Source organism: Bemisia tabaci, chromosome 2 (genome assembly GCF_918797505.1).
Source record: "Bemisia tabaci chromosome 2, PGI_BMITA_v3".
Taxonomy (NCBI): Eukaryota; Metazoa; Arthropoda; class Insecta; order Hemiptera; family Aleyrodidae; genus Bemisia; species Bemisia tabaci.
The window spans coordinates 70,676,060-70,702,913 of NC_092794.1; the positions used below are offsets into that span (position 1 = coordinate 70,676,060).

Sequence of the window (26,854 nt, forward strand, 5' to 3'; positions counted from 1 at the left end):
TGAATTCTTAATCTTGACCTTGGCATGAAATCGCCGATGATCAAATAACCCATATCTCAAGGGAGACTTTTACGTTACTGATAATCAACGGTTCGGGTTCAATTTTTTTCGCTCCGACGCGACTATCCTATCTTTCAAGCTGAGCCTTTTTATTTTAATATAATCTCAGCATTTTTTGTCGACCGGAAAACGGCGGCTTCGCTTTTTTTTTTTTTTTTTTTTTTTTTTTTTTTTTTACCAAGAGATAAGATTCGCGTGAATAAACGACTAAAGAAGAAAAAAGACTCGCTGCTTTTGACCCGCTAGCTCCTTGCTCACGTGGATTTTTTCGACTCTTCGTTCACTATGCGAGATGATCCGCATTACTGCCGTGCTAGGGAAAAACGCCGTATGAGCCGTCAGGCGTTGCCAAAATTCCTTTGACAAAACACTAATTTTCAAGAAAATTTGTGGATATTTTTCTTCCAATTTTACAGATAATTTTGTTCGTAATTTGATCTGTAAAGTCTGAAAATTTCAAGGAAAATTACAGATGATTTTCCTCAAAAATAAACATTTCATCGGAGGAAATTTGGCAACTCTCGAACGTTCATACGGCGTTTTTGCTTAGCACGGCAGATTACCTTTTCCGATGTTCTGGTACGCATAGGATAGAACAGGAAGCACCAATCATTTCATTAAATACAAAAAAACAGGATCTAGCTCGCCAATACTATTCGAAAATATCGACGGAAGATACTTGATTTCTGGAGACGGAAGCTCGGCAATCGTGGAAAATATTTTGTTTCTTTAAAAAAGAAAATTCTTCGCATTTAGCCCGCAGCTACCTCAGATTATTTCAAGTAAGCGCCGCAAGATCGTTTCAGTGAGCTTTGGACGAACGAAAAACTCCTTCAAACGGGAGGATAGGCAATCCGAACTACTCCAAATCTCGCTTGCTGGCGCACTGGATTAAGTTACTCGAGTAGTCACTAAGTTTTCTGCCAGAAATATTGGGAACATACTTTGGTATTTTTTTATACAGTTTTATCACGAATTTTATCGACACAAAATCTATCAATATATCGATCGACAAAGTGCAAAACCACGCACCTCCGTTTGCGGTGTTGCAGACTTCCTGTCATGATTCGCCCCATAGGATGGTTAAATTAGCATTTTATATGGTAAAATCTGCATTGAAACAGGTATGACACTTTAAACTAAAAAAATGGTTAAATCAGCAATTAAATATTTTTCGTGATGGCTCTTTCTCGCAACACCGCCATGGAGATACGTGGTTTCGCACTTTGGCTATGGATATGATACAAATTAAAAAGTTAAAGAAAAAAGATACTCACATGGTGGCCTGGTATTGCAGAGAGGGTGAGTGCGGGAGGGTGTGGGCGTGTGCCACGTGTGTTGCTGGTAGTAAGGAGATAAAAAGTGAGCAGGGTAGTCGGGTGAGCTTCGATTGCAAGAACCTGAAAACCAAATGTTTTTTTCATTAAATTTTGGCTCGGCGCGATTGAATCATATGAAATATGACAACAATGGACTAGTCTGGTCAGCGGTCACTCGGGCTCTCGGCTGATTCGAGGATCGATGAATTAGAATTGAACAGCTCATTTGAAGAAAGCCGTTAATTCCGAGGGATTCCGTGCAGCCTCGGCCCTTGTTGAATGAGCCGTTTAATTAAGACTGCAATTAATTCCGCGCTGAAATTCAACAAGTCTGGAGACAAACTTTGGTCTCGAGATTCCGGTGCACTTAACTGAGGCAGGGTTGTCAAACTTGAGAAAATCCAAACACTTTCAGCAAACAGTGAGAGGAATAGGATTTACGTACAACTTGGCGACATCAGTCGTTAAAAGAACAATTCGAGACTGTGGCTTATTAGTATTGATTTGAGGACGGAAAAGTTGACTACTTTGTTTCGGATAAGTTTTCCTCCTTCGTCTGATTGCGCAGATCACTGAAAAATAAGTATGGGAACATCTACTGTAAGTCTATACTAGATTTTTTACACAGTGATACTATTTAGTGAAAGTAACTAGAATTATAGTATAATTCACCAGAACTCTGGTGATACTTAATATTATATGGTAAATGCTACCATAGAGTCTGATGTTTATTATGACATACTTAAATCACTGTGTCAGAGTAAGGTAAAATCTACTATATTTTTTTTCAGTATACTTGATATGCAATCCACGCATGCACATGAAAAGAGCAAACTTATCTGAAAGACGGTCTAGGAACATGAGCTTGTAAAAAAAAAATCCTCTTACTAAGTCCTGCGCTTAAATTTGAAATTCTGAAGATGATACTGCATGCATTAAATTATCTGATCACATTTACGTACTTTTTCTCGATCAAAGGTCCTGTAGCTGAACGATAAATTTTACGGCTGCCGAAATTCTGTCTCGCAATCAAGTTGACGCATTACAGAAAATTCAACGATGTCTGGTCCGGTTAATACGAAAGGCGAGATAAAAGAAAAAGATATTCGTTTGGGTGAGGGCTTATCAAATCGACTTCAATTCGTCAAGACACTTGAGATAGGGGATTTTTGAAACAAGCGAAAAATTCACGAAATGCTGTCTGGATGAAAGCCATTGTACTGGGAGAAATTCAAGGTTACAGCGTCGGCAATTCTTGAAGGTTGAAAGATTTTCGTTGCGTTCCTTCATATATATTATAACTTATTATAATTTAATCGATTTGGATAACGCAGTTCACGGTAGTGACGCATGGGTTGTAGAGAACATGAACGAGGGGCTTAAAATTTCACATCAGTAAGCTACGAGTCAATAATTACTCAAAATAAAGAGAAAATTGTACGTAACTCACTTGCACAATATTATTTAAACCGCTTAGAACCGCGGTTTAAACAATTTTGTACAATTGAGGTACTTACGATTTTCTCTCTACTTCAACCATTGCTTGTACAGATGTAACCACCTGATTTTTCAACGAGACAATAATTCCTTCTTCGCTGTTGAGCTTAGCTGCCTTGAAAATTTACCAAAAAAAGAGAAATGAAGATTTGAAAAGCGAGTTGTATTAACCTTGCAATTGATGATGAGATTGTGAGGAGGAAGGGGGTTGAAGCCTAGCACGGAGTTCATCATTGCTTGTGTGACCACTACTGCTGCTGTCCACATCAGACACTCCTGAGTCGGCAGGGCTTGGTGGAAGAGATCCTGTGAACAGACGAGAAAAACAAAATTAATAAACACAATAAGTGACAGTGGTCGCTAATTTTTGAAAGGAAATCCTCCATAAGGCCGCACATATAGACAAAATAGGTTCGTTGCCCTAAATGTCCCAAAAGTTCCGAGAAAAAAAACCGCTCTTAAATTCAAACAACTTTTCTTTGTAAACAAATACTTTCAGGGTATTTCTAAAATGTCGAAGGGCTTCAAAGCGATCAAAGGGATCCACACGATCTGCGTCGGATTTTCAACAAAACTGTCTTCAAAACGTCAGTTTCGTTGAGAAAAATGTATCTCCACCATCTTCTTTGAAACCATACTGAAAAAAAAGTATGGTAACTTTAACCATGAGTTTACTTGATTTTTTACACAGTGATGCTATTTGGTGAAAATAACCAGAATTATAGCGGTATTAACCAGAACTCTAGTTATTCTTACCATAATATGGTAAATGCTACCATAGAGTCTGGTGTTTATTACGATATCGCATCTTTGTGTCAGAGTATGGTAAAATCTACCATACTTTTTTTTTCAGTGAGAGCATCTGATCGGCTTTGGCCATGGTTTTAGTTTATTTTTTTTTTTTACCGATGGACTGCGGGTTTCCGATCTGATAAAGGATTCACCTCAATAAACTCCTTACCTAGCTAAACCGAGCGTCGTTATGAAAAAAGACCCTATCCCGCGAACACGGAGGAGGATAAGGCTAGTCTCATTACCAACTCAAAACAAGTCTACTTGAGCTGAATAGTCGTGCCAATATTATGAAAATAAAACAAATACAGAAAGGAAACGCGACTTGCCCAACAGGTTTCGAGGTGGAAGAAAGAGGAGCGATAAAAAAGAGGTAGTGTACACGAGACTATTAATCAGTATGCTGTAGGCTCCTAGACCCTTAGCATGAATAAAGGGTTGTAGGGAAGACGCAACCCTTCCGAGTGCCACTCGTTGGCCAGGAAGGATGGAACTCGTGCAGGTTGAAAAAAAGAGGAGGGAAAAAATCTAACGTGGTGGTGCGCGCGTGTAATGAGGCTTTTGTTCTTCGGAGGTGCTCGGGCGATTATTTAACCAAATTATGTCGAGTCGTTTAATTTCGAAATAATGAGTGGCTTAGTTTGTTTTCGTTTTGAGTTATTGAGCGCGGGTCGAGTCTCGTGGCCTCAACCGGCTGATTGTTTCAAACTTTTTTTCTCTGGCCTAATTATCTCCTCATCACAATTCCTTCCGTGATTCATTGACTCGAAAAAAATTGTTCGGCCGGAGCTTCGAGACTGAAGAGTATGTACCAAACCTTTTTCATCCTTAGGACCTGGATGCGTTGAAGTTCAAGAACCTAGTTACTGTTGGCCTCAAATGGTTGAGAGCATTGAATAGTAGACACGTAGCCACTAAACGTACAGGTTCGACCTAATTTATGGGGTTTCGAGAGTGTAGAAAATTTTGATACTTCAAAAATCCCAAAACTTATAATTTTCTGAACAGCTCGGAGACGTTTGAAAAAAACGCCATTTTAACTTAAAATTCGGGTAATGACAGTGTTGTTACGAATTTTTTTGGTTAATAAACCTGAAGACTTTGATTCAGAGTTCCTTAAATGTGTTCAAAACCATTGCGGTGCTTTACAATCGTAGTACAGCTCTTACTCAATGGCATGCTTTTGTACCATATTTTTCAAATTCCAGGAACTTCCAGGCGTTTGAGATTTTAAATCTTAAAGTAAGACATTAGGTCGTTTCCGGACGAAGAAACGTAACTCCTTTCCAAGGTTGCAAAATTTGCTTGAACAGTTCAATTTTTTACAAGAGTATAACTGTGAAATCTATATCTTAAAGTCTGATTTTCTCATGAGATCAGCAGAAAAATCAGTAAAATTTGCAATTAAATAAAAATGTTGAGGATTCTCCTTGTACAAATTCAAACTGCTGGAGGAAATTTGCCAACATTGAAATGTAGTTACGTTCTTTCCAGGGGGAAATCGATTATCGATATTTCCCCATTTGAATCCGTGGCAAAGAATCGATTATTAAGGTGGTCGCTGCGAACACCCTGTTAATCGATCATTTTCCACAGGTTTAAATGACAGAACAATCGATATATCGTCACCTTCCAGGCAAAGTATCACAAGCGCCATGCGACGTTTAAAAGTTCCCACCGCTATTTTATTTTTTTACAGAGAAATAGTTGGTTGTAGTTGTCCGAAAATTTCACTGAATTTTTTTTGTGCTGCCCATAAAATTCAATGAAATTTTCGAACAGATTCAACCAATAATTTCTATGTAAAAAAATAAAACGGCGGCGAAAATTTTTAAACGTCGCATGGCGCTTGTGATACTTTGCCTGGAAGGTGACGATATCGCAAAGCACGCCAGCCGCTGCTGGAAAAGACGACTTTTCCCACAAGAAGACCTCACAACCGGACGATTCCAACGGTTTATCGTGGCATAAGCTAAGTTGCGGCGTAATGATAATGACCTAATAAAGACAAAATATTTGCGGGACGTCAAGAGTAACTCATCCTCGCGGCGAAAACCTATTTACCAAGACCCTTCCGGCCGCGAACGGAGGACCGGCAAGTGAGAAATCCTCCGCCCGGACACACTTTACTACCGGCCATCACGCATGACAAAGCCCAAAGGTGTCCGGGCAAGGTCTAGAATTACACGGCATTTTTCATCGACTACTGCCCGGGCTGGCTCGTATTTCAGGACCCGAAAAGTCGCAGATTTACGATAAGAGCCCGTCGCGAAACTAGGCGCCACGCTGTCGAACTGCGCCCCGAAACTAAAGGATTATCACCATCACCTTCCGGCCAAAGTATCACGAAAGCCGTGCGACGTTTAAGAATTTCCGCCGCCATTTTATTTTTTTACAGAGAAACTACTCAACGAAGCTGTCCGAAAATTTCACTGAATTTTCTTTGTGCTGCCGATAAAATTCAATGAAATTTTCAAACTGATTCAACCAACAATTTTTTTTACAAAAAATAAAATTAAATGGCAGCGAAAAACGAGCGATTCTCCTATCTAAGAGTGCTGAATTGATTGCGTTCGCAGTATTTCTCATGAATTTTTTTCCGATGTGGAAAATTGTATAGAAATAGATTCAAAAGAGAGAAAATCTTTCTCTTTGTAACGTCATTAGGCGGCATTTCCCGTTTAATCGTTAGGTTCCCGCTAATCGTTCATTTCAAAGACTGAGGACATTCTCGTGCTCAGTTTGCTCAGTTTACACAGTTGTTTCTCCTCAAACATGAAATTTGAAAAATTGTGGACACCTGCAAATTTTTTATTGCTTCATCTGATAGTACTTAAAGAGCAGATTTCACAGTATTTTTAATAATTTTTTTCCGTGATATGGGAAATAGTGTAGGAATAGATTTAAAAGTGAGGAAATGGACCGCCTGGTGACGTCATCTGGTGGCATTTCCCATTTAAACACATGTATTTCAGCAGATTAGATAATTTTGTCATATGTTCTCCAGTAATCGTTCAATTCATGAACCAAGGGTATCATCGTGTTCAGTTCACTAAGTAGTTTCCACTTAAACATGAAATTCATTAAATTTCAGACACCTGCAAATTTTCCGTCGCTACAATCCAACGTCAGTGGTAATTTGGACTAATTTTCGGGGAGTCAGGCAACGGTGCGGTGCTGCAAGTGCCGGCTTCAAAGGCATAATTAGGTTATGTTTGTACTGCGGACGATCTTTGCTTGGGTTATTATGCTAATGCCCATTGTCGCTGCGAATCGCTACCAGTTGAGGCGGTGGCCGCGGCATTATCCTGCCTTTATCCCGCAAAGGCTTGTAAATCGCCTCTTGGTCCCCTCCTCGTCCTCGTCCTCGGGCCTTTCCGCTCCATTGACGTCACCGAGACGGACTTTCCAATTAATCAGCGGCCCCGCGGATGTCCGTTGCTTTGACGGATGCCGAAATCTAATGACCTCCGCCACTGGTCACTTCGAAAATGTCCGGGAATCTTTTTCCCACCGGGTCAAGGTCATTAGCCATCCCGGAATAAAAGTCCACCACAAAAAAAGTTACGGGCTGCACAGACATACCGTCCGTTCTGGGCTCTGAGGCCGAAAGTTCCGGGTACTGGAGCCGTAGCTTAGATTGCTCCGGGTACTGAGCCCGGAACGCGGACGGTATGTCTTGGGTGCGTCCATGATTACGGCTTCCACGGCCGGTGTTTTTTTCAGTGTGCCAGAATAAAAGTTCATTTTCGGAAGTAATGTCTTTTCACAAGTGAGGGGGTTAGAGGACGAGGCGCATAAGTGCACTTCGAGAAAAATTTGAGAAATTAATTATTTCGAATAAAACTAGGTTTAAAGTGAACTCTGTGCGAAATCACCCACTAAGATCTAATTTTTAAGCGTATGAAAGTGAGTTTGAACTGTCTTTTCGCAAAAATGACTCCATGGAGTTTTTAAAATTTACAGATTTTTTTTATTTAAAAAAAAAAAAAAAAAAATCATTTGTTCCGCTTGTTTTTTCATTAATTTGAAGGGGTTGCTCGAAAGTCACAGCATCTTCTTTGGTTTGTGATTTTTATCCGCCCTTCCGCTAGAATCAAAGTTTCAGAATAACCAGGAGGCTATGGAAAGTTTAAGTATTGCAAGCTTAAGAAACTACTGCTTTCAATAATTTTGCTTGATACTATTCAAGCGGTAACAGACTAACGCTGCTTTTCAGGTTCTTAATAGCTGCGTTCTTTCCTTTTATCGATCAAATTTTATCGTACAATGAAATGTTTCAATGTCATGACCACGCTATTCGTTGCTTACACAATCAAAGGGCAGAAAACTCTGACCTTGTCGGTGAGAATAAGAATACGGTGGAAAAATCAAGTATCAAAACTTTAAATTATTAGTTCTTCATTGTAACTAATTAGCAAAGGGGAAAGGAGTTCACTTCCTGCGGAATCTATTTAAAGTTGTATTCGTAGAAGCAACTCTTTTGATGATAACGTCTAATAAATGAGGGAAAAAATCATAAAATTTACGGTGGAAACGCACTGCCGTCAGATCTGCCGAACAAAAAAGAGTAGAACTGACACAAAGCTGGAGTACACGCTCTCCATGATAAACATAATGCGTGTACTACTAACTACCAATTTAGAAGCTAACATAACAGAACTGCGAATCTCAGCAGAGGAATTGACAATTTTCCTTCAGCACCCACGCTTTCAGAGCTGCTCCCTCAACTTTTTTTAGTGATGCGCAAAAAAGCTGTTGAGGCTTTGAAATTTCGAGAATTTAAAATTCCTAGAAATCTGCGAGCATAAGTCTAAAAATCTAATCACAAAATAAAAATTACAAAAATATCACACTGGAAAAAAAGCACTTGCATCTAGAGTCCAGACTCTAAAAAAATTTGACAAGAAAAAATTCAATTGAATCTAGTGTATTTTTTCTCGTAAAAATTTTTTAGAGTCTAGACTTTGGGTCCAGGAGACTTTTTTTTCCCAGTGACATATAAAATTAGAAATTGTAATTTCGTAGTACTGGTTAGAGATTTTTTTTTTAATCATCCGTATGAACACACGCTCCCCATGAGGAAATCCAAATTTTCCTCAGAGATGGCAAATTTCCTTGAAATTCTTGAGCAACGAATAACATTCGTGCGGTTTCGACCCTCTCGAGACAACCGTTGTTTATACTGAGTCCGCCGTGCTAAGGAAGAACGCCGCATAAACATTCGAGAGTTGCCAAATTTCCTTCAATCAAAAGTTTACTTTTGAGGAAATTTATGAATATTTTTTCTTGAAATTATCAGGAACTTTGGGTGAAATTGCAAACAACATTATTTGAAAACTTCGAAGAAAAATATTTACAAGTTTACCAGGAAATTCGTGTTTTAGACATGGAAATTTGGCAACGCCTCAAGGTTCATACGGCGTTTTTCCTTAGCACGGCAGTACAAGTATATGTACAGTAATGACCACCACTTCCCAAGACTAGACGGAGCCCATAATTCTGCTGGGTGACTCCCAAGGTTGGCGGAGATATTGCGAGCTTACCGCTGAAGGAAAACAGAGCGTAGGTTATGACAGGAGCGGGCAAAGTGAAACCCTACACCGTCGGAGGGATTAAAAAACAAACATTGGCGGGGGTTCGGGACGGCGGGCAGGGCGCGAGGACCGGACGAATGGATTATGTCAATAAATCAAAGGAACTGATAATCATTAAAAGGGATAATCTTTCGCGTAACGGGACGGCCCGGCGAGGCTATTACGAGGGTTGTCGTGAATCTGGTTACGTCGCTGGGCAGTGGTCATCACCCTTTTAGCAGTGAAAGGTACTAGTTTGAGTTTTGAGCTACAGTGATGGATGATTCGTGTTGACATGGGAATCCTACTCGCCGGCCCTGCCCTCCCTGCGCCCCGCTCAACGACGCCGCGCCAGGGACACAGGGTGGCTTCAAACCAACCTCGCGACTGAAACCTTCTCGAACTGGAGATAGCCATGCTTATCCTTAAAAGAACTGCAAAGGATAAGCCCATATTTGCTACTCCATTACACGATTGAATTCTCGGAAATTTATTGAAATTTCGTGCCCGATCGTGAAAAAATATTCCTTATCCTTACCAGATCCGCAAAGGACGAGCCCATGTATGGTACTGAAATATACGATGGAATCTTCGGAAATTTATTGAATTTTCGCGCCCGATCGTGTAAAAATATTTCTTATCCTTACCAGAACCGCAAAGGATGATCCCATGTGTGCTACTATACAATGTACGATGGAATCTTCTGAAATTCTTTGAAATTCCGTGCCTGATCGTATGAAAATATTCGGAACACTGGGAAAAAGAAGTCTCTTGGATCTTGAGTTAAGATTCTTGAAAAATTTGACAAGAAAAAATACTCTGGACTCAGATGGACTTCCGCTTGAATCCAAAGTAAATCCGCTTAAATTAAGAGGCTTCGCTCTCAATTCAAGCAAAAATCAGATTGAGTCAAGAGTATTTTTCTTGTCAAATTTTTCAAGAGTCTGCACTCTGGATCTGAGCGACTTTGTCTCCCAGTGAAAATATGATACAAAAACTCGAAAACAACTTCCATTAAATATTCTTATACAAATTCTCTTAATGCAATTTTTCGGACTATTCGATCAAAAACTACGGATGGACACCTCGTCAAATTTCTGTGAGGGGTAAAAAAAAGAACCATCTCAACTAATGCAATACGCGCTTAGTTCCTTTCGATGCATTTCGAACCACCCTGTCCAGGGTCCGCGCGTACGAAAACAACCGTTGGGTGCATTTACGTAATTATGTATGGTATTAGTTGGGTAGAGAGATGAGCGATGTGTAAATGCATGCATATGCATGCACTTGGCAGTGCTTAGCATCTGAACGAAACAGCAACGGGCTTCGATGCACCTCCACTTCCTGTTTTCGCGTCCAATCAACAGGACAAACCAGCTCCGAGTCATTATTCCCATTGTTCGAACCACTCATATTGCAAGGATGAACGCGCCCGATTTAATTTCGGTGTCCACAAGAAACTCCTCCCCCCTCCCCGTTCTTTCTCTTCCCAACACTTAGTTTCTTTCCTGATGCGGTTTTGAGCGCAATGTACAACCCCTCGAAGAATATGGGTCAGCGAGGACGATTAACTAAGTTTGTTTGCTCTGATTTGGGCGTATTTATGCTAAAAGGAACTAAGTTGCACGCAATCCCTATGCACATATTTCCTTTTAGCATTAATACGTCCATTTAAAGAAAACAGAAAAATCGTCGTTTCCAGGTCAATCAAACGAAACTTCGTAAATTCTGGACGCTGAAGGATCAGATTACTCGACGGCCCAAATCGTCGTAAAATTAATTAAATCCGTACAGAGATGGTAATCCAATCGAAAATAATCAATACGTAAAAAAATAGAAAATTGCAGTTAGAAGCTAACGTTGGGCTCCCTTTTCAACACCACTGCAGAAAAAGGGGGAACGCGAATTATTGCTTTCGAAGGGAACGAGAGGAAATCCTGGATTAAAGTGATAACAAAACAAGTGAAAAAAATGTACCAAAAAAAAGGGCAGAGAAATATATGTTACATCAATGAAAGGGGTGAGCGATTACCCCGTTTCTCCGGATTTAACAGCTCCAGTTCCAGTTTCGCGATACGCCGTTACGGTGCGCGCGCGCTTTGACATAAGTGAGACCTTTAATGGGCGTAAGTGTCATTTATTGAGGCCGAAGTTAGCGACCGTAAACAAAGGCCGCGGACGGTAATCGATAAAAAAGCGACACCGTTTTCGTATCACTCGATCAAAATTGGGGCAAAAACGCGGACTTGCGGGGACAGCTGCAGGCGAACAATGGGCAGGTTTCCGAAAATCTGGAAAGCGAAAGGGTTCCGGAGCGGGACATGCGCCCATTAAAAAGGGTTGCGCGATTGCACAATGGGGATGGCCCTCCGCACCGCAAATGAACCCTTTCTTCAATTAGTTTTTGCTTCCAGGCAAGGAGCCTCATCTCCGCCACTTGTATCCCCCGTGATCAACACGCGCTCCGAGGCTCCGGGGCAAAAAACAATGAAACAATAAACGAGTACCTACAGGACCCGAAGACGCGTGGCCCGCTCAATTACCCGCACGTACACGTACGCACGCGAAAATCGCGATTTCGGCGCCGCAAAGGGTAGAAAATCCGCGATTTTTGAAAAAGGTAACTGTCACTACCGTTCCAACTTGATTTTTGCCGCGGAAACTATCACTGGTAAAAGAAACCTCTTGGACCAATGCCGCATTGCATTGACTTAAGAGTGCAGTTTCTTGTCGCCGGATTTAAGAGTCTTGAACTCTTGTTTCAAGCGGATTTTGCATTGAAACAAGAGTCCAGACTCTTAAATCCGGCGACAAGAAACTGCACTCTTGAACCAAGAGGTTTTTTTTACCAGTGATACATCTAAGCTGTGCAATGATGTTGTTTTGAAATTGGAGTAGAGATAATTTCCACGAATATTAATATTTCTGTCTTTCTCTCTCTTTTTTTAGAGGAGTTTTAGTCTCGATGAATGATTCTTTCTTCGGTTTTTAACATTAATTTGATTTAATAGGTATATGAAGAAGAGTGCGGCAGTGACAAATAAACTGTTGAAAAATAAGTTTCCTACTTCAGTTAATGGTGTGGTTTCCAAATTGTTTCCTTTTTTACGGAAACATTATTTTTTTTAAAACCACATACCTATTAATAAGAAAATGAAAATATGACTAGATGATAGACTAGATGGTACATAGGCCACGGTCATAGATTCATGGGAAATCGTTTCTTAAAGTCACTCAGTCCAAAATTTGCAAGCTAATTAGACATTTGCCGTTCAATCCCGAGTTCTCTCGGATTTTTTTTTTTTTTTTTTTTTTTTAAATTCCAGGTTGTGCCCTTCTAAAAACGAGCTCAATGTTATCGATTAGTTTTCTTTGACAAATCTAGAAGGCGAAATGAAATGATGTATCACAGTGACAAAGATGATAGAAAAGAAGGAATTTGGCTTGGGGAATGGTTTCCGAAAAAATTCCCGAAAACAATCCGAAAAAAAAACTAAACGACGATACGATGACACGATACGATGAATGATATTACGGAACCAGGAGAGGATGGCAAGCGGCCGCACTTAACGCGACCCTCGGGCGCACCCACAGGCAACACGCGCCAACACGAGGGGGAAAGGGTTGGGATGCGGCAGGGATTGAGGCGTGGGTGGAACCGGTGTTTGATGAAATCACTCCAGAGATCCGGAGCCGGAGGCTGCGGCAGTGCGGCCCGAGGTGGCACCCTCCGCAATTCACGCAACAGCAGCTGACGCAAGAGCTCGCAAATATTTACAACTCTTTGAGCACATGCGACCCCTCGAGACGCGAACCCTTTTTGGGTGGAAACACTTTGGTTTCGGCCCGAAACTGCACTCGGGATTGCGTGAGGCGAACAATGCGGCACCTGGCCGGGGTGCCAAGGGTGCGCCGCCGCGACCCTTTTATGCAAGGAATTACTTAATCACAATGGGCTCTTGCTCAATACCGGCCGAGGGATGCGCGGAGCCGGTGCGGTTTTGGCCCCGAAACTGCCGTTTTCGCCCCGAAACCCGGATTTGAGAAAGGGGCGTCGTTGCGCTTTTGTCGCGCCCAACCCCTTCGGATCTTCTACCCCTTCGCGCGCCGACTTTCGGCGTTTTGCGTGAAAACCAATTAAACCCTTGGCAAGCTCGCCAACTCCAGCTGTGCGAGAGGTGGTTCCTCTTCGCCTTTGCACAAAAGGGGTTAAGGAAGGTTGCTTTTGGGGTGTTAACATAACTCTCCGTGTTTATTTGTCCGTTTGATCGACTGAAAACGTTGCAGTTTAGTGTCTACCCCGCGCGCTTGCAGGTATTGTCGCTTCTGGCGGAGGAACCGCCGTGACCGAAACGTCCGTTGTGGAGCTTTGGCCTATTTTCCTTTTCTTCTTTCCTTTTTGTAAAATATGATACGTAGCGAATAGTATCAGTTGTTGATATGCACTGTAACGGAATCGACAAATACTAGAGTTTTTTTTTTTTTTTTTTTTTTTTTTTGCAAAACGGCCAAGTAAAAGCGTACGAGCTATGCAAATTCAAATATTCGGAGAGCAGGATTCTTGATGGTTTTTCGAAAATAAAATCAAAGGCGTAAGGGATATTTCAAGAAGCGCCGAAATTATTTTTTTAAAGGGATTTTTAGGGACATATGAAGAAAAACCTGAAAATAGAAGATCATTTTCAAATATTTTCAATATCTATTTTTTGTAAATGAGGGGGCAAATGTATGATTAGTCATTTTGAAAGTATCTGCAGAAAAGAGGAAAAGAGTGGATCTCTAGAGAGGTCGAACGAGATAAGGTGAAATATGAGGACTTCGAGGTGCCTAGATTTGGCGATTTCTCATGATTAAAGGATACCCACAAGGAATTGAAGGCTTTTTCAAGACGCCACAAACGAGGTGATACGAGGATGTTGATCTCGGTAAAAGTTGCGTGAAAGGCAAAGTTAAAAGATGGATACGGGTTTCACGCCAGCGAGAAGGAGTCGGGAAGGGTGCGACTCTCAACGGAAACAAAACGTCATTACCGCGGCGACAAAACGACAAAACGACCGGGCGAGGGCCGAAAACCATTAAGGCAAGCGGCGGGCCCGACCGGAGATCCGCAAATCCCCGCTTATGAAATTATGATAATCCCGTTCGCGTTCGGTTTAATACAAAGGGAGCGAGGCGCGGCGTAAGAAACAAACTCGGCCGGGAACAAAGGGCTAAGATAATAAGGGAAGCGGAAAAAAGGCGTCGGAGAACAAGTTCCGATGGCTAATCGATCCCACGACCTCGAGATGAGCTGACCACTGTCCACGACGGAGCCGAGCGCGAAGGGGTTGCCGCGTCTCACGACCCGGGCTCGACGCGGGGTCAGCGCTGTCCACTCGGCGGCGTCCAGTTCCCTGATTTGAATTCCGGGCCGGGGCCCTCGGATCCCGGAATTCAGGGAGAAGCTCAAACGGCGGAAATCTACGCCTAATTAAGGAAGCCCGCTTCACACCTTCGGCCGCTCACGCCTCTTGTGTGCTTCCTTCCGTTATGTCTGTATGCACCGAGCACCGAGCATCCAGCCAGCGAAACTTGCATATGCTCCCGGCCGTGGAGCCTGGCCGGAGGAAGTACTGCAACGGTCACCGGAAAGCCTCGGCTTCCTACACTCGGAAAAGTTACGGATTTATTAGGACATGCAGTATGTTACTCCCATGCGCGAGTGTGGGTGTTCAGTGGAAAATCGCGCAAATATTGACCGCGGTTATCGCCGAGAGAATAGAGAAAGAAAAAAATAAGAGAGAAGAAAAACATAAAAAGAAAGAGAAGAGAAAAAAGAAAAAACAAAAGAAAAAGAGAAAAAACAAAAAACAAAAGAAAAAGAGTAGTAATGGTAAAAAAAGAGAAAACAAAAGAAAAAAAACAAAATGAAAAAAATAAAATAAAGAAAGAAAGAAAATAAAATAGTAGTAGTAGTAAAATAATTTTATTTTAAAGCGGTGCTTTAAAGCAATTGAAAAAGAAAGAAAGAAAAAAGTTTAAAAAAAGAAAGAAAGAAATTTTTTTTTAAAAAACAGAAAGTAGTAGTACACTGAAAAAAAAGTAGTTAGCGTTGAGAACTAATTTGGTAAGTTCTCGCCAAGTAGAATCAACATTAGGCATCAGAACTAATTTATTGTACTGACAGCACAATCAATTCGCTTCATACGCTGATTCATTTACTAGAGCGCGAACCAGAATTGGACAACAGCATAGCTGTAAAATTAGCGCTGTGGTAGACAAATTCACCTTCGGGTCAGAACTAATTCGCCTCACGCTAACTGCCACATTGTCCGTTACATTTATTTAGTTTCAAAAAAAGTGGCGTCGGTACAAACAGCCTCAATCGCGTCAGCACGTGAAAATTCAATCAAAATGTGAAATTTCGGGCTGTTTGACAATGTAAATACTCCCGGTATGATTTATAGTGTTCCTCTCTTTCTTGAAAACGTTTCGAAAGCAACATAAATAAACTTGTTAAGTTCGGCTGTCTGTTCGATTTCAAAACGTAAAACAAGCATGATATTCGTGAGTCGTCAATCTTCTGTATTAAATTGCGCTTAAAGCGTTCCGCGTTAGGTTATTATTTTACGACGAAAACCTGTGACCATACTGCTTACTTCTATAAGTTCGTGTTCTCCCGTAATTTCAAAGAATATCTCAAGTGTTCGGGCGAGATATGTATCTCAGTGTGACCATTCGTTCCGTTTCATGTGTGAGTGTCCATGGTGTGTCTCTCTAAAAGGATTATTTCTGTCTACTTGCACGTACCTATGGGATATTCTATTCCTCTGTCGTTCATTCTGGCAACCGGTCAGTTATTTTTACCTCTCATCTTTTAGAATCTTCTGTTTCCTGAAATTATTGTCCAGTTATCATTCGCTAAGCGTTTTCTCCTCTCTCAGTTGTTTTTGAGGTTAGGTTGACCAAACCCTACCGAATGAGACTTAGAGTAGCGGAATTAGTTTCCAGCACTAATAGTGGTTAGTGTACAGAAACCAAAAATCATGTGTGTCCAAATCACACCATGGCCTGTTTGCATGCAAGCGTTACAGCCGTGCGAATATAGACTTTCATAGGGTTAAATGACACGAAAATTACGATGGTCACATTAAAAAAGTCAGAAAAAACTCCTTACTGCGCAATTTGTTTGTTTAAGAACGCGCTTTTTCAAATTTCCCGGCGTGTCTGGTGGGCAGATTTCTAACGGAAACAAGTAACGCAACTCGCGGCAATTTCCGGTCAACTAAACTGCCAAAACATAACCTGAAAATCGGGAGATCGTGATGTCGTTGAGTAAAAGACATTAGAAGGATTGCGTTGGATATTAAAAAGATGATTCAATTTAGTTACTGCGTATACGCGTATTTAGACCACTAAGAGAGATCACGTTGGGTTTGTAAAATAAACTGAAGGAAAAAAGAACAACAACACACAACGACTCGGCATCTTCCGGCAAATCACCGAGCCCGCCGCTTTGCTCGTTTCCGCGTGATTAGAAAACTGCCCCCAGACGGCGGGAAATTTGAAAAAAAGCGGTTCCTTACTAACCGCAAATTGCGCAGTAAGGAGTGCATTTCAGACTTTTTTAATGAGCCATCGTTATTTTCGTGTCATTTAACCTCTAAAAAGTCTATTCGCACGGCTGTATCTCTTGCATGCAACAGGCCCATTTGAGTTAGTGTATAGAAACCATTTTTAGTCATCTGACGCTAACTCATTTTTTTCAGTGTAGTAGTAAAATAATTTATTTTAAAGCGGTGCTTTAGCATCTAAGGCCATTTACACCTCTAAAGAAGGCAGTAACAGTAATAAATTTACATAAAAAAATGTAAAAAAAAGAAAGAAAAAAAATGTGAAACAAAGAAAGAAAGAAAAAAAATTAGAAAACAAATGAAAGAATAAAAATAAAAAATAAATAAAAGGAGGCAACGGGGAAGACCGTAACACGGTTCGGTATTACGCCCGTTGAAGAACGTTTACGGTGCTATCCCTGCGTTTGAGTCACCAAAGATGCCCACCATAAAAATAGAAAGCGTACGTCAGTCATGAGTATCTGCTAAGGCTGGCGTATTTGTAAAGATTTCTGACTCGGTAAGACAAAAAAAAGATCTATGATAAAGATTGATAATCATTGAATTGATTTGGAAACTTCTGACACTTTGCTTTTTCGTTAAGTGTGCTAAAATTGATTCAAATGAAAAGAAAAGGGGGGAAAATATGTGGAAAATTGCGCGATTATAAACCGTCATTTATCTAAAAAAGGAAAAGGGCAGCGAGGGAGACGGTAGCGCGATTCAGGATAACACCCATTGGAGAACGTTTACTTTCCTATCCCTGCGTTCAAGTCACCGGCGACTTTCACAGAAATGACGGGGTGTATTGCGATTTCCAGATAAACTTTCTCGTCATTTTCTTTCGGAGCGTTCAGATTTAAGATACTTTACATAAATTCCTTCAGTAAGTAATTAATAAAAAGCAGGATAGATGACCGTTGGAGACTGCATGAGGGGGGAAAATCCCCTTCGTGCTCCAACGACTTACAAGAGATGTTGCGCTGGGAGTAACCGATTTCGAGGCAGCATGGGGTACATTAGGGGACCGTTTGACGGGTTTGCCAGAAAAAAAAGCTCCTGAAGGATATCTGGAAACTCCTCTAAGCTTTGAGAGTGAGTCGCGGGGAATAGAGAGAAAATAGAAGTACAGCTGAACCGATGCGTGGACCGTTACAACTGATTAATGCCGACTTGGAGCTGAGGAAAGAATCAACTTGAACAACTTTTAAGTCCGCAGCGTCCGAAACCGAAGTTAGAATCACTTAGGACCAGAAATTAGCAAATCAAATGAGAGGCGAGAAAAAAAATCCCAGATGCGACTCGTTAAATCGTTTTCCAACGGAGTTTCCTAATCCCGGATCGTCCCCGGCTCGAGTCCAGAATCCCGAACTTGCTCCAGCACTGCCGCCAGACTTAAATTTTAATTATGCTCACAGAGCTGAACGGGGGAAAAATTGCTTACCTCTTTCAACCAGATCCATCTCTTCGGGGAAGATGGGGAGGATGCAAAGAAGTTTCTATTCAGGATCTTTCAAAATTCAGTCCACCTCTTTATAAATACATCATAAAAATCTGTCCGTTGAGAGGGTAGTATTGAAAACTTCATTGATTTTTCTTCTCAGAGTTGCCCCGGGATTTAGGGAATGAAATTCCCCGACATTTCCTTGATTTCTCAGTCAAATTTTGGTAAAATTCCTGACAATATTGAGGATATGCCAGATTCAAAAACACAAAAAATTTGTTGCTCGAAACGTCAAACCCACTCGTGAAAGCAAATAGAGGGGACTTGACGATTTTCCCCTGACATTTTTGTCACTTTCCTTGAAATTTTCAGGTTTTCTCTGACTCTTTAAAATTCCCCGACATTTCCCAGTTTTCCCGGTTTTTCCTGACTGCAGCAGTCCTGTCTTCTTTACTAGTCTTACTCTATCCAATATAAATTTCAAGGTACACAGTTGACTTGCTCTTCTCGGCAAAAAATATACTAGGAGTAGAAATTCTGAAAGAACGCAATGGAGATACGTGGTTTCGTACTTAGACCATCTACTTAGTAAACTCACGAAGGGAAAAACGGAGGTTTTGGCGGCGATCCGGCACCGGTGTCCGGAGAAGGGATGTCCATGACGCGGTGCCGGTGGGAAGGCACAGTCCGAATCCTCGTGGATCTGACCGGAAGACGGGATTATACAATAGAGGAGGAGGAAGAGGCTGCGAGATGCGGGATGCGGCCCAGGGCGGGAGAGGAGAGCAGATTCGCCAGAGGACGCGAGAGGGCGGACAAACCTGTTTCGATTCCTCGAATTGGCGGACCGGTTGCCGGTTCCTCTCCGTGGAATGGGAGGCTGGCACCGGGCGAGCCGCCGTGGTCCATTGTCGCGCTCGCCTTATTAATTCCCGTCTTGTGTGCCTTGTGTCTTCGCCAACCCGAGCCCCGTCCGTTGGGCCGGAGTCTGCGAGCCCTGGACCGTTTCTGGAAACCAGAAGCTCCCGCAAAAGGAACGGGAAGCGTGTCGCTTCCTTCGGGGAAAATCCCAGCGCGGATAGACTCTCCGACCAACGCTCCCGACACACGCTTCTGCCGCAAAATCAACCTTACGATTGGATTACGTTTTGCGATACGGAACCACTTTTCTGGCCCATTTTAGAAACAACGTACCCATTGGTATACCCTACCCTATACCCTAGCAGATACGTGCTTTCAACGGAGATCCAGAGATAGGGGTTCCTTATTACGAAATTTAATCACATTCTCCCGAGTTTTCTCAACCTCAGCTTCTGCACCGTAATGGAGAATTTACATGGAATTTTTTTTTCGCTTCACCTAAGAGAGTTTAAACAGCTGATTTCGCAGTATTTTTTATAAATTTTTTGTCTACTGTGTGAAATAGCATAAAAATGGACTTAAAATTGAGCAAATGCACCTTCTAGTGACGTCATCTGGCGGCATTTCTCATTTAAATACGTGTATTTCAGCAGATTAGGTCAATTTTTCATAGCTCCTCCAATAATTTCTCAGTTTATGAACCGAGGGTGTCCTCGTGTCCAGTTCACTCGGTGATTTCCCCTGAATCAAGAACTCGGTCAAATTTCAGACACCTTCAAATTCTCCATTCGTTAAAAAAGTATCATGAAGATTGCCACGGAAAAGAAAAATGTCTTTGCTTGCATTGTTGACAATTTTTAACAGCAAAAAATATGAGCTTGAAATTGCAGAGATCCTCTCATCTTGACCAGGAGATCGGAACCCGGGCCGTGCCGTAAAAAATTAACCACTTCGAATATTCGAAAAGAGAGCGGGTAATAAAACTAAAGAGGTTCTCATCGAAAATTCCTGGCTGGACAGTGGATCATCCATATCTTCACGGATTATTCAAATCCACACGGCAGGTCTGCGACCGGCGGTAAATCACGATCAAGCTTTCAGCGCTTGGGAGGAAGGGTTGGATTTTAGGCGTGCCGAATCTGGATCCGCGGGGTTGCCGCATCGCGCGAAAGACTTTGAATTGGAACCCGAAAATGCGTGTATTTCGCGAGGATTCGGCAACACCGAGCGGGACATCGGAGCATCCTTTTCAACGGGACTTCGGGTCCCGGTCCGCGGTCAGGCTCGTGGTCAATGCTGTCCCTGTCGGCCCTTCGCCGGACTCTTTTTGTCCCTTTGTGATGTAAAATTCACCTGAGACCTGTCGCGCTGTTTTTCGCCGAAATCTCGTCTCTCGGGATGCTGGGAAGTTCCGAATCGAGGCGGACCGAGGTGAGGTAGCGAAATACACGGATTTGAGTTCAGAAATTCCTCACTTCAAAAGACTTTTCTGACCCGAAATGTATAAATAAATCATAATTATAATCGTAAATGCAAGTAACTGGACTAAGTATTCTAGTTTTAAGTAATATTTTGGAATAATACAAAAAAAATATAGAAAAATTTGAAGGATAAAAATTCTGTTGAAATGCTTCGAGAATGCGAGAAAATGCTTTGTGGTTTTTATAAGGGTGTTTACAAACTTTAGAGATGAATTTCTGACTTATTCTCTACTTATTGTCTTTTGACGAGATATAATACAAGAATAAGCGAATCGCATCATCTTATTGTTGGAGAATCATTTTTGCATTTTTACAGAGGAGGTGTGGACCATTGGTCGCTTCTTATTTTTTTCAAAAACTTTCCTGCTCGTTATTATCTTTCTACCTTCACGGAGTAATTTTTTCAAATTTTCCTCGACCTGAAGGCAAGTTTCCGGACTTTTCCTGTGCTTCAGGAGAGGTAATTCAAATTACCCGTGCCTGCATACAGCGCCCTTGAACACGGATAAAATTTAGGAACTTTTGGGACATTTGAGCAAAATTTAAGGAGACAGTTCCGTCGAAAGCTTCATCTCATCGTCGCTCAGAGCGTATCTCAATCTCCACGTGAGCCTTAATCTCCGTCATTGGCGGATCAAGAAAATTGGCAACGTTGTCTTTTCTCCATTTAAACCTATGGAAATGTATCGATTCTTGGAGGGGCCAGGTGCCCCGACAAGATTCGATTATTTAGCATAGGTTTAAATGAAGGAAATCCGGTGTTGCCAAATTGCTGGATCCGCCTCTGTTCTCCGTCTAACTCTATACTTTCCACGGCTCATTTGGAAATATAGATACGCCCTTACATCAGAGAAGCGATGGCATGACACATCAGAGAACTGTCCTTGCAGAATTTCCAATTTGAGGAGCATGCGGAAAACTGCTCGCGCTAACGGTTGAAGAGGGCAAAAATGTAAAGGTCTCACCAGTATTAGATGCATTGTAAGTAAGTAGCGCTACGTGATGCTGAGAAAGAATGCCATGTAGGAGAGCTTTGTGTTCCGATGGCTCCCGTTTGATGTAGACGGGACCAGGCGGAGGAGGTGATCGAGGCACAAGAGGCACCGACGTGTCCACTGCAACAAAAATAAATCAGTTTCTGTTAGGAAATTCGTCACTTCAAATGGAAAAACCGTAAAGTATGAGAAAAAATAACACAAAATAAATCAAATCGAAGAGGAGGCATCGTAATGATAAACTTGTCATTACTCTTTTATCAAATTCATAGAATTTGATCAAAATTTTATCAAATTTAAAACATTTGATCAAAATTTTATCAATTAAATATTTGATCAAATTTATCAATTAAAAATTCGAGTGTCTCGATATCTATTTGTTGAAAGAAGATGTTTCGTCGTTTCCAGGCAAAAAAACGTAACCGCATTTTCCCGGAGCAAAACTAAAAATTGTAATTTGCCGAGAGACCTTTCCGACTGGTAATTTCGTTGATTCTTCTGCTGATTACTCGCGAAAATTACCTCAATTCCAAATTGCGCGCTTATATTTTGGTAAAAAAATTGAGTTGTTGAAGTCAACTTTACATCCTCGTATGTAATAGTTACGTGCTTCCGTTCTGAACGCAGACTGGGAATCGATCCCAGAAATATTGCTTTTCAAGAGGAGGTCTCGTTCGTTTAAAAAATCAATTTTACTTAAATCAATTATAAAATTTAAATAAAAAATCAATTGCTTTTCAATATGATGGACTGAGGATTGACGTCTTGAGAAAACGAATCCACGGACTCAAAGTAAGAACAAGCCTTTGAAGTGTTCTTTCAAAACGCGGCAAGATTTGACTGGACGTGTTCGTGCTAAAAGGAACTATGTTGCACGCAATCCCTATGCACATATGTCCTTTTAGCATTGGTACGTTCAATTGGACCCTCGGAGCCCGAACGGTCCCCTGCTAATACCCGCGAAATACTTGACCCTTGAAGTTCAAGCCTAACCTCTACTTTTATCGTTGCTTTTTCGAACTGGACACTACCTCTCCCTCTTCGCGCCGCGTCGCTCAACGGTCATTTTCCAACGTAATGAATATTTATCGAAAGGGACTCCGATTCTCCATGTTTCCTATTTTCCTTCTTCCGATCCCTTCGAGAGAGACATCCTCATCGTGTAAAATAGAGATAAATTATTTATTCGATGTATTTACGGCTGGAATCCGAAACGTTTCGACAGAGACAGCTGTCATTGAGATTTCTTATCCTCTTATGAAATCTGTATGGCCGTCTTTGGACTTAGTTTTTCGGGATTGTATTCGCCAGAGAGGGGCAAAGTTTTTTGAGAAACGAGGGATAGTGCGTTTAAAGCAATGGAGGTCAATACGAGGAAACCGTTTGGACTTGGAGGCGTATTTCTGGACCTCGACAAAATGAAATTTTCTTTCGGTAAAATCGCATTTATTTAGGTAATTTTGATTTTTCCTCGGGGCGCCTTCACCCTGAACTCATCGCAATAGAGTGTCTACTAAAACAGGCGGCCAAAAATCATTACTTTAACAGTGCTTTTTCAGTACATTTCCAAGAAATTCAGTACCCCCTCACCAGAAAAATTCACTACTCTTTCAGTACCTTCAATTGACGAAATTCGAAAAATTTAAAAAATTGGAATTTCTCGCTCAAATTGTGACGAAAATTCCGGACCTTCTTGCGGAATTTCCGCATTTTTTCATACTTCCGGACCGCCCTTGAAAAATCAGAACTATGTCCAGAAATTGCGGACTTTTTCAATACTTCCGGACCGTCCTTAAAAAATCAGTTCTATTTCCGGACTTGTAGACACTCTGCGCAACTTTCCACGCGGAAGGGCGGCGAATTTCCCGCGGCTTGGCAACGGAGCATTTTGGGCATGGAAGCGTTTCCGAAGAAATTAGAAAGCTGGATGGTACCGCTAACCGGAAAGCGACCGCAGGCTCTTTCTAATGTCGGGCCCCGAAACCCGGAACACGGATGTCAAACGGCGGGAAAATTCAGCATTTTTCGATTGATCCGGGTCCGAACCGTCCGGGAATCCCGCACATCCTGGCAACACCGATCCGGAACCCGGCGACGGCGGAACCTTCGGCGAAATCTAAGTTGAACGCCCGCGAGAAGGAAGTCGCCTCGGGAAAACGCGGCGGATGATTTAGGCCGCGGAAATTTGCATTTTTGATAAAAATTGAAGCGCGTGTTTTCAGTTTTCAATTGACAATGAGTTCTGCAAGGATTAATGACCTTCCTTACGTCGTGCGCCGATATCTCGGGCTATTTTTACCGGGTTTAAGCTCCACGACACGTAGCTGCAACTTCGAGCGACGAGTTTTCCAGCATATTACGATTGGATCGATTGGAGCATGGTGCAAACGTAGACAAAGAGTTAACTCAACACAAAAGTTTAGTTAATACGGGAAGTAAAACACAAAACAGCCCAAGCCTTCGTTTGATTCTAAAGTTTCCCAGTCCCTCCATTGATTTCTAAAATATTTTCACCGCAAACTGTAATAAAATCAACAAAAAATTGGGGTTGGTTTGTGTTTCACTTCCTATATCAACCACAAGTAACACAATAACACAAATATATTGAGAGGATTTACCGAGAGTAAGAAACAATTATTGATGGGAACCTCGAAAAGTTGTGTATGCTCTTTAAGTGTTAAAACTCTATTGAGTACTTGTGATTACCTCCGGAACTTTTCGAAATTTTTGGAGCATTCTCCATAGAATTCGATTTTTACTGTCGAATTTGCAACCATTAGACGGATATCTAGAAAAAAATTGAACTACTCCTCTATGGGATCCAAGTACGTCGGAAGAAGAAAATTAATTTTCCGCATCCGGATGCTCATCATGACCACCAAAATGGACTACGTTTCGCGGCATATTTTAGGAACAACGTAACTTCCCTTACTCACCCTACGCAGATCGATCTTTTATGGATGAGCTAGAAACAGATCCTTGAATCGAAAAATTCAGTCTACGATGAGCATACTCTAACCGTATAGGAATTAGTAGTTGATGGTTGCATTTCTGCTTAAGTGATGCTTGTACTAAACACAGCGACAGCTTACTTCCTTCCCTGCCTAAAAGCTTACACTGTACCTTCTCCGATAAATTTTACGAAACGCGAGCATTTGAATGGCTAGAACTTTACCCTGGAGCTTTGCTACGCTCGGAGAGATCCGATCGGAGCACTTTCGCATCGCCCGAGGAGCATGGTATTGTAAGCGGAGCGATTATCATTAATCGGTCAATTAAAATCGACGCCCATCCTTGCCACCGATCGCCGGCAAACGAGACACGACGAGTGGTAAGTCGGGGCTTTGCAGGGCGATTTGACGACGCGCGCCGGTCGGTGTGCGTGTGAGAGTGAAATGAATCCGAAACGAGTCAAGGCGCACGACATAACGGAGGCAGGTCGAGAACGAGTAACAAGATCAAGACCAGCTCCTCTCGTCTACAAGCTCTGCACATGGAACGACCGTGCGTCCGGCTGAAAGGGGGGGGGGGTTACAGAAAAAGAGAGTGAAACACTTTCTATCTCATTTCAGCAGTTTTCTAACTGGATTTCAGCTTTACTCTCGTTTATAGGTGGCACTCGTCATGTCAGAGACGGGAAAATTTCAGACGTCATTCATACCTTACAAGAATAACTGCGTGTTCCGTCTGCGTTAATAATATATATAATAATAATATATATAATAATATATATAATAAAGAACATAACCTAACAGTATAAGTGCGGAACCACGTACTCCATTGCGATGTTTCGAAATCTCCGTTCCTGTTGTATTTTTTCGAAGAATAACAAGCCAAATTCACAGCTTGAAATTTACTTAGAATGTATTCTGTTAACAGAAGGGTGGACATGGAAGTTTTAAAGAGAATACGGTCATTAATTTCCCGAAGAAAAAATAAAGTTCGTTAAAAAGTCTGCGACGTCGCAAACGGAGATACGTGGTTTCACACTTTGGCCATCGATACATTCGATTTGAGCCGTATTGGACCATCAACATCTATTGAAAAATACCTTACAGTTGACCGGCATGGCAAAAAGGTGCACTCGAAATCTTGATCTACGAAAAACATTTGAAACATGGAGGACAATTAGGAGAAATCTGGAAGCTCATGAGGAAGTCCTCCGAGTTTCAAGCGCAATTTTTGACAAATTCGGGAAATTTTTACAATTTAAGTGACTTGCCGGCTCTTATTATGGGAATCGAAAAACCTCAAAAATGAGAGTGTTTCCGCACCTGATTTGCGCCAACGCCTGTGCGGAAATGGAGTGCTTGATAATATAAAAATTCAAAATCATTCGATGAAAAGAGCAAGAATTGGATTCGGAACCACTGTGCGAAGGTGGGTTTTTCGGCGGGTAATTAGTGCGAGATCGGCGGGGCCGCGGTCGTTTCCCTTAAAAAAGCGACGTTGCATTTGTGGAGAAATGATGAGATATTCCAGCGAGATTGGCCGTGAAATGACGGATATTCTCGTTTGATCTGTCAGCGTCGTGGGTAAGTAGGCCGCGAGAGAGGCAGTCCCCGAGTAAAAGTAAATCTGTACGTCACCGCACGTCACCGACGTCCGAGCTTCATTCATCCGACTGCTTCTGGCGCGCCGTTGCCAAATCGTCCTCCAAAAATTCTCCAGTCCAGTTCATTGACATTGAAATTCAACGACCGATGACTTTCTTCAGGAGCGTATATTTCGACCATGAGCTTCTTCCAGAGTAATCTGCCTTGTTAAGGAGGAACACCGTATGAACCTTCGTGCCTTGCCGATTCGTTTCGAATTTTCAGGAAAACCTGTGAAAATTTTCCTTCCAATTTTCTAGCGAATGTGATCTGAAGTATCAGGGAATTTCAAGTTGAAATATTCTTTATATGTTTCAAAAATTACTATTTTAAGATAAATTCTCAGATAAAAATTGCGAGCAAATTCTCCGCTAGAAACTGCAATTTCTAGCCCGTCCTTATAAACACTCATGTGCGTAGGGAAACTATAATGGTAGATACGTCGTCGTTGTACTGAACCATGTATTGTAGTTCCTCATTGCAAAATGTAGTCCATTGAACTGTGGCTTCTGTTTTGGTGGTCGGTTCTTCGGGCTCTTTTCTCCTGTGCCGTGATAGCGAAAAGAGTGCATGTTGGGATGAACCTCGAGACCCATAAAAGTATGTGCTGGCCGTGGCTCATACAGAAATGCACTTAGTGCT

The 26,854-nt window shown here is 41.8% G+C and overlaps 1 protein-coding gene across 3 annotated transcripts in view; it reads right to left on the minus strand.

The window, feature by feature from the left end:
* Eip74EF (Ecdysone-induced protein E74) overlaps positions 1-26,854 on the minus strand; it is a 307,203-nt gene that overhangs the window by 16,970 nt on the left and 263,379 nt on the right. For all 3 annotated transcript variants that reach the window (XM_019058353.2, XM_019058352.2, XM_072296183.1), the window contains 3 exons: positions 21,588-21,737; positions 3,048-3,182; positions 1,338-1,460 (listed from right to left, as the gene is read on the minus strand). In XM_019058353.2, coding sequence (XP_018913898.2) covers positions 1,338-1,460; positions 3,048-3,182; positions 21,588-21,737 — 408 coding nt within the window. The remainder of the gene's footprint in view (positions 1-1,337; positions 1,461-3,047; positions 3,183-21,587; positions 21,738-26,854) is intronic.